The 8,750-nt window shown below is 54.5% G+C and overlaps 1 protein-coding gene across 2 annotated transcripts in view; it reads right to left on the bottom strand.

The window, feature by feature from the left end:
* Nucleotides 1-7,202, bottom strand: part of tmf1 (TATA element modulatory factor 1) — a 95,857-nt gene extending 88,655 nt beyond the window's left edge. For both annotated transcript variants that reach the window (XM_072582521.1, XM_072582520.1), the window contains exon 1: nucleotides 6,820-7,202. In XM_072582521.1, the coding sequence (XP_072438622.1) occupies nucleotides 6,820-6,964 (145 nt within the window). In that variant the 5' untranslated portion in view covers nucleotides 6,965-7,202. The remainder of the gene's footprint in view (nucleotides 1-6,819) is intronic.
* Nucleotides 7,203-8,750: the final 1,548 nt, after the last annotated feature.

Raw genomic sequence — 8,750 nt, forward strand, 5'->3', positions numbered from 1 at the left:
CACACACACACTCTCCCTCTCCTCCTATCAGACACACACACATTCTCTCTCTCCCTCTCCTCCTGTCAGAAACACACACACTCTCTCTCCCTCTCCTCCTGTCAGACACACACACTCTCTCCCTCTCCTCCTGTCAGACACACACACTCTCTCCCTCTCCTCCTGTCAGACACACACACTCTCTCCCTCTCCTCCTGTCAGACACACACACTCTCTCCCTCTCCTCCTGTCAGACACACACACTCTCTCCCTCTCCTCCTGTCAGACACACACTCTCTCTCCCACTCCTCCTATCAGACACACACACACTCTCTCTCCCTCTCCTCCTATCAGACACACACACACACTCTTTCTCTCCCTCTCCTCCTGTCAGACACACACACACACACTCTCTCTCTCCCTCTCTTCCTGTAATACACACACACACACTCTCTCTCCCTCTCCTCCTGTCAGACACACACTCTCTCCCTCTCCTCCTGTCAGACACACACTCTCTCCCTCTCCTCCTGTCAGACACACACTCTCTCCCTCTCCTCCTGTCAGACACACACACACTCTCTCTCTCCCTCTCTTCCTGTCAGACACACACACTCTCTCTCTCTCCCTCTCCTCCTGTCAGACACACACACTCTCTCTCTCTCCCTCTCCTCCTGTCAGACACACACTCTCTCTCCCTCTCCTCCTGTCAGACACACACTCTCTCTCCCTCTCCTCCTGTCAGACACACACTCTCTCTCCCTCTCCTCCTGTCAGACACACACACACTCTCTCTCTCCCTCTCTTCCTGTCAGACACACACACTCTCTCTCCCTCTCCTCCTGTCAGACACACACTCTCTCCCTCTCCTCCTGTCAGACACACACACACTCTCTCCCTCTCCTCCTGTCAGACACACACACTCTCTCCCTCTCCTCCTGTCAGACACACACACACACTCTCTCTCCCTCTCCTCCTATCAGACACACACACACTCTCTCTCTCCCTCTCCTCCTGTCAGACACACACACACACACTCTCTCTCTCCCTCTCTTCCTGTCAGACACACACACACACTCTCTCTCCCTCTCCTCCTGTCAGACACACACTCTCTCCCTCTCCTCCTGTCAGACACACACTCTCTCCCTCTCCTCCTGTCAGACACACACACACTCTCTCTCTCCCTCTCTTCCTGTCAGACACACACTCTCTCTCTCTCTCCCTCTCCTCCTGTCAGACACACACTCTCTCTCCCTCTCCTCCTGTCAGACACACACTCTCTCTCCCTCTCCTCCTGTCAGACACACACTCTCTCTCCCTCTCCTCCTGTCAGACACACACACACACACACACACACTCTCTCTCCCTCTCCTCCTGTCAGACACACACACACACACTCTCTCTCCCTCTCCACCTGTCAGACACACACACACACACTCTCTCTCCCTCTCCTCCTGTCAGACACACACACACTCTCTCTCTCCCTCTCCTCCTGTCAGACACACACGCTCTCTCTCCTGTCAGACACGCACACACTCTCTCCCTCTCCTCCTGTCAGACACGCACTCTCTCTCCCTCTCCTCCTGTCAGACACACACACACTCTCTCTCTCCCTCTCTTCCTGTCAGACAGACACACACTCTCTCTCTCCCTCTCCTCCTGTCAGACACACACTCTCTCCCTCTCCTCCTGTCAGACACACACTCTCTCTCCCTCTCCTCCTGTCAGACACACACTCTCTCTCCCTCTCCTCCTGTCAGACACACACTCTCTCTCCCTCTCCTCCTGTCAGACACACACTCTCTCTCCCTCTCCTCCTGTCAGACACACACACACTCTCTCTCTCCCTCTCTTCCTGTCAGACACACACACACTCTCTCTCTCCCTCTCTTCCTGTCAGACACACACACTCTCTCTCCCTCTCCTCCTGTCAGACACACACTCTCTCTCCCTCTCCTCCTGTCAGTCACACACTCTCTCTCCCTCTCCTCCTGTCAGTCACACACTCTCTCTCCCTCTCCTCCTGTCAGTCACACACTCTCTCTCCCTCTCCTCCTGTCAGTCACACACTCTCTCTCCCTCTCCTCCTGTCAGACACACACTCTCTCTCCCTCTCCTCCTGTCAGACACACACTCTCTCTCCCTCTCCTCCTGTCAGACACACACACACTCTCTCTCTCTCCCTCTCCTCCTGTCAGACACACACACACTCTCTCTCCCTCTCCTCCTGTCAGACACACTCTCTCTCTCCCTCTCCTCCTGTCAGACACACACTCTCTCTCCCTCTCCTCCTGTCAGACACACACTCTCTCTCCCTCTCCTCCTGTCAGACACACACTCTCTCTCCCTCTCCTCCTGTCAGACACACACTCTCTCTCCCTCTCCTCCTGTCAGACACACACTCTCTCTCCCTCTCCTCCTGTCAGACACACACACACTCTCCCTCTCCTCCTGTCAGACACACACACACTCTCCCTCTCCTCCTGTCAGACACACACACACTCTCCCTCTCCTCCTGTCAGTCGCACACACACTCTCTCTCTCCCTCTCCTCCTGTCAGACACACACACACTCTCTCTCCCTCTCCTCCTGTCAGACACACACACACTCTCTCTCCCTCTCTTCCTGTCAGACACACACACTCTCTCCCTATCCTCCTGTCAGACACACACACTCTCTCCCTCTCCACCTGTCAGACACACACACTCTCTCCCTCTCCTCCTGTCAGACACACACACACTCTCTCTCCCTCTCCTCCTATCAGACACACACACACTCTCTCTCTCCCTCTCCTCCTGTCAGACACACACACACACACACTCTCTCTCTCCCTCACTGTCAGACACACACACACACACTCTCTCTCTCCCTCTCTTCCTGTCAGACACACACACGCACTCTCTCTCTCCCTCTCCTCCTGTCAGACACACACTCTCTCCCTCTCCTCCTGTCAGACACACACTCTCTCCCTCTCCTCCTGTCAGACACACACTCTCTCCCTCTCCTCCTGTCAGACACACACACACTCTCTCTCTCCCTCTCTTCCTGTCAGACACACACACTCTCTCTCTCTCCCTCTCCTCCTGTCAGACACACACTCTCTCTCCCTCTCCTCCTGTCAGACACACACTCTCTCTCCCTCTCCTCCTGTCAGACACACACACACTCTCTCTCTCCCTGTCTTCCTGTCAGATACACACACACTCTCTCTCCCTCTCCTCCTGTCAGACACACACTCTCTCCCTCTCCTCCTGTCAGACACACACTCTCTCCCTCTCCTCCTGTCAGACACACACTCTCTCCCTCTCCTCCTGTCAGACACACACACACTCTCTCTCTCTCCCTCTCCTCCTGTCAGACACACACACACTCTCTCTCTCTCCCTCTCCTCCTGTCAGACACACACACACTCTCTCTCCCTCTCCTCCTGTCAGACACACACTCTCTCTCCCTCTCCTCCTGTCAGACACACACACACTCTCCCTCTCCTCCTGTCAGACACACACACACTCTCCCTCTCCTCCTGTCAGACACACACACACTCTCCCTCTCCTCCTGTCAGACACACACACACTCTCCCTCTCCTCCTGTCAGACACACACACACTCTCTCTCTCCCTCTCCTCCTGTCAGACACACACACACTCTCTCTCCCTCTCCTCCTGTCAGACACACACACACTCTCTCTCCCTCTCTTCCTGTCAGACACACACACACACTCTCTCTCTCCCTCTCCTCCTGTCAGACACACACACTCTCTCCCTCTCCTCCTGTCAGACACACACACTCTCTCCCTCTCCTCCTGTCAGACACACACACTCTCTCCCTCTCCTCCTGTCAGACACACACACTCTCTCCCTCTCCTCCTGTCAGACACACACACTCTCTCCCTCTCCTCCTGTCAGACACACACACTCTCTCCCTCTCCTCCTGTCAGACACACACACTCTCTCCCTCTCCTCCTGTCAGACACACACACTCTCTCCCTCTCCTCCTGTCAGACACACACACTCTCTCCCTCTCCTCCTGTCAGACACACACACTCTCTCCCTCTCCTCCTGTCAGACACACACACTCTCTCCCTCTCCTCCTGTCAGACACACACACTCTCTCCCTCTCCTCCTGTCAGACACACACACTCTCTCCCTCTCCTCCTGTCAGACACACACACTCTCTCCCTCTCCTCCTGTCAGACACACACACTCTCTCCCTCTCCTCCTGTCAGACACACACACTCTCTCCCTCTCCTCCTGTCAGACACACACACTCTCTCCCTCTCCTGTCCCACACACACTCTCTCCCTCTCCTGTCCCACACACACTCTCTCCCTCTCCTGTCCCACACACACTCTGTCCCTCTCCGCCTGTCAGACACACACTCTCTCCCTCTCCTGTCCCACACACACTCTGTCCCTCTCCGCCTGTCAGACACACACACACACACACACACACTCCCTATCCTCCTGTCAGACACACACACTCTCTCTCTCTCCCTCTCCTCCTGTCAGACACACACACTCTCTCCCTCTCTCTCTCCCTCTCCTCCTGTCAGACACACACACTCTCTCCCTCTCCTCCTGTCAGACACACACACTCTCTCCCTCTCCACCTGTCAGACACACACACTCTCTCCCTCTCCTCCTGTCAGACACACACACTCTCTCCCTCTCCTCCTGTCAGACACACACACACTCTCTCTCTCTCTCCCTCTCCTCCTGTCAGACACACACACACACTCTCTCTCCCTCTCCTCCTGTCAGACACACACTCTCTCCCTCTCCTCCTGTCAGACACACACTCTCTCCCTCTCCTCCTGTCAGACACACACACACTCTCTCTCTCCCTCTCTTCCTGTCAGACACACACACACTCTCTCTCTCCCTCTCCTCCTGTCAGACACACACACACTCTCTCTCTCCCTCTCTTCCTGTCAGACACACACACTCTCTCCCTCTCCTCCTGTCAGACACACACACTCTCTCCCTCTCCTCCTGTCAGACACACACTCTCTCTCCCTCTCCTCCTGTCAGACACACACACACTCTCTCTCTCCCTCTCCTCCTGTCAGACACACACACACTCTCTCTCTCCCTCTCCTCCTGTCAGACACACACACACTCTCTCTCTCCCTCTCCTCCTGTCAGACACACACACTCTCTCCCTCTCCTCCTGTCAGACACACACACTCTCTCCCTCTCCTCCTGTCAGACACACACTCACTCTCCCTCTCCTCCTGTCAGACACACACACACTCTCCCTCTCCTCCTGTCAGACACACACACACTCTTCCTCTCCTCCTATCAGACACACACACACTCTCTCTCTCCCTCTCCTCCTGTCAGACACACACACACTCTCTCTCTCTCTCCCTCTCCTCCTGTCAGACACACACACACTCTCTCTCCCTCTCCTCCTGTCAGACACACACACACTCTCTCTCCCTCTCTTCCTGTCAGACACACACACACTCTCTCCCTCCCTCTCCTCCTGTCAGACACACACACTCTCTCCCTCTCCTCCTGTCAGACACACACACTCTCTCCCTCTCCTCCTGTCAGACACACACACTCTCTCCCTCTCCTCCTGTCAGACACACACACTCTCTCCCTCTCCTCCTGTCAGACACACACACTCTCTCCCTCTCCTCCTGTCAGACACACACACTCTCTCCCTCTCCTCCTGTCAGACACACACACTCTCTCCCTCTCCTCCTGTCAGACACACACACTCTCTCCCTCTCCTCCTGTCAGACACACACACTCTCTCACTCTCCACCTGTCAGACACACACACTCTCTCCCTCTCCACCTGTCAGACACACACACTCTCTCTCTCCCTCTCCTCCTGTCAGACACACACACTCTCTCCCTCTCCTCCTGTCAGACACACACACTCTCTCCCTCTCCTCCTGTCAGACACACACACTCTCTCCCTCTCCTCCTGTCAGACACACACACTCTCTCCCTCTCCTCCTGTCAGACACACACACTCTCTCCCTCTCCTCCTGTCAGACACACACACTCTCTCCCTCTCCTCCTGTCAGACACACACACTCTCTCACTCTCCACCTGTCAGACACACACACTCTCTCCCTCTCCTCCTGTCAGACACACACACTCTCTCTCTCCCTCTCCTCCTGTCAGACACACACACACACTCTCTCTCCCTCTCCTCCTGTCAGACACACACTCTCTCTCCCTCTCCACCTGTCAGACACACACTCTCTCTCTCCCTCTCCTCCTGTCAGACACACACACACACTCTCTCTCCCTCTCCTCCTGTCAGACACACACTCTCTCTCTCCCTCTCCTCCTGTCAGACACACACTCTCTCTCTCCCTCTCCTCCTGTCAGACACACACACTCTCTCCCTCTCCACCTGTCAGACACACACACACTCTCTCCCTCTCCACCTGTCAGACACACACACACTCTCTCCCTCTCCTCCTGTCAGACACACACACTCTCTCCCTCTCCACCTGTCAGACACACACACACTCTCTCCCTCTCCACCTGTCAGACACACACACACTCTCTCCCTCTCCACCTGTCAGACACACACACACTCTCTCCCTCTCCACCTGTCAGACACACACACTCTCTCTCCCTCTCCACCTGTCAGACACACACACTCTCTCTCCCTCTCCTCCTGTCAGACACACACTCTCTCCCTCTCCTCCTGTCAGACACACACTCTCTCCCTCTCCTCCTGTCAGACACACACTCTCTCCCTCTCCTCCTGTCAGACACACACTCTCTCCCTCTCCTCCTGTCAGACACACACACACTCTCTCTCTCTCTTACTGACTGTCACACACTCTCTCTGTTTCTCTCCAAGTCTCTGTACCTTCCTCATATCCCGTCGTGATGCTGTCAGACCAGGAGATCCCCTCATCTTCCTGGATGTCTAAGACCCTGTCGATTGATTTCTGAGCCTGGGACAGCGCCTGTTTCGCGAAAGTCGACAGATGGGAAGCATTGAACCAGCTCATCCCGGGAGCAGCGTCCCGAGGCCGAGGCCTTTCCAGTGCCGGGCCTGGACTCAATCACCGCCCTGTAGTTCACAGCCTCTCCCACTCAAGACAGGGACTACAGCCTGCCCCGTGACAGTAGCACGATCCTCAGGTGACAAACCCACTCAGTGTTGGAGGTGGACCCGAAGGGTCGGGCCGCTCTGAGGGTGTTTCCCGTCTCTCGGCTGCTCCACGTCGCAGTCCTCAATCCCAGCCTGCCCCGCGCCCACCGTCCTCAATCCCAGCCTGCCCCGCGCCCACCGTCCTCAATCCCAGCCTGCCCCGCGCCCACCGTCCTCACTCCCAGCCTGCCCCGCGCCCACCGTCCTCGCTCCCAGCCTGCCCCGCGCCCACCGTCCTCGCTCCCAGCCTGCCCCGCGCTCACCGTTGTCCCCTCACATACTTGCACCCCAGGTGGTGCACACTTTGATGGGAATCGCTCCTGCCTTGCCCAGAATTCTCGGCGTACACCCAGCTCTGCCTGTTCTATGCTTCACAGTTTTGCAAATAGGATTTCCCTTTCTTATAAAAGCACCTTTGCTCTTTGGCGCATAATCAGTTTTCATGTCGGAACTATATTTCACTAATAAAATTCATGAAAGTATGCTACATGGCAATTTAAAGTTGATGCAGTGTTATAAATAGTGTAGCATTTCATACAGAACCTTTAGGCAAAGATCCCATTTCAGAACTTCTTGTTTATCATAATTTCACCAGCAATTTCCATTTATTTTGATTCTTCAAAATCCACAGTTCTTCGTTTTATATTAGGACTGCAGAGTTTCTAGCTCAGTTATAAACTTCTGGTAGTGGTGGTACAATGGCCTCCCAAAAGGCTCCTTGCACAGCTTGGTGTGAACAATGTCATTCTTACTCCTTGACACTACCATATCCACGTATAAAATATAAGATACATTAATTACAAGTAGTGTGTTTAGTTACAATTAAACAGCAGTCCTCCCTCAAAACTGCTTGTCCTCCACCCATCTTTGTGACACCTGCAAACTTAGCAACAATACCTTCAGTTCATTCCTCAGTCCATTCCTCCCAACACTGATCCTTGCACAACTTCAGTAATGGCTGTCACCCTGAAAAAGACCCTTTTTTCCCAAACCTCTATCTATACCTGTACCTTGTCCCTAACACCATAGACTTTTATCTCATTTAAACTTGGTAAAAACAATGACTGCAGATGCTGGAAACCAGATTCTGGATTAGTGGTGCTGGAAGAGCACAGCAGTTCAGGCAGCATCCAAGTAGCTTCGAAATCGACGTTTCGGGCAAAAGCCCTTCATCAGGAATAAAGGCAGTGAGCCTGAAGCGTGGAGAGATAAGCTAGAGGAGGGTGGGGGTGGGGAGAAAGTAGCATAGAGTACAATGGGTGAGTGGGGGAGGGGATGAAGGTGATAGGTCAAGGAGGAGAGGGTGGAGTGGATAGGTGGAAAAGAAGATAGGCAGATAGGACAAGTCCGGACAAGTCATGGGGACAGTTACTGAGCTGGAAGTTTCGAACTCGGGTGAGGTGGGGGAAGGGGAAATGAGGAAACTATTGAAGTCCACATTGATGCCTTGGGGTTGAAGTGTTCCGAGGCGGAAGATGAGGCGTTCTTCCTCCAGGCGTCTGGTGGTGAGGGAGCGGTGGTGAAAGAGGCCCAGGACCTCCATATCCTCGGCAGAGTGGGAGGGGGAGTTGAAATGTTGGGCCACGGGGCGGTGTGGTTGATTGGTGCGGGTATCCCGGAGATGTTCCCTAAAGCGCACTGCT

This window comes from Chiloscyllium punctatum, chromosome 12 (genome assembly GCF_047496795.1).
Source record: "Chiloscyllium punctatum isolate Juve2018m chromosome 12, sChiPun1.3, whole genome shotgun sequence".
NCBI lineage: Eukaryota > Metazoa > Chordata > Chondrichthyes > Orectolobiformes > Hemiscylliidae > Chiloscyllium > Chiloscyllium punctatum.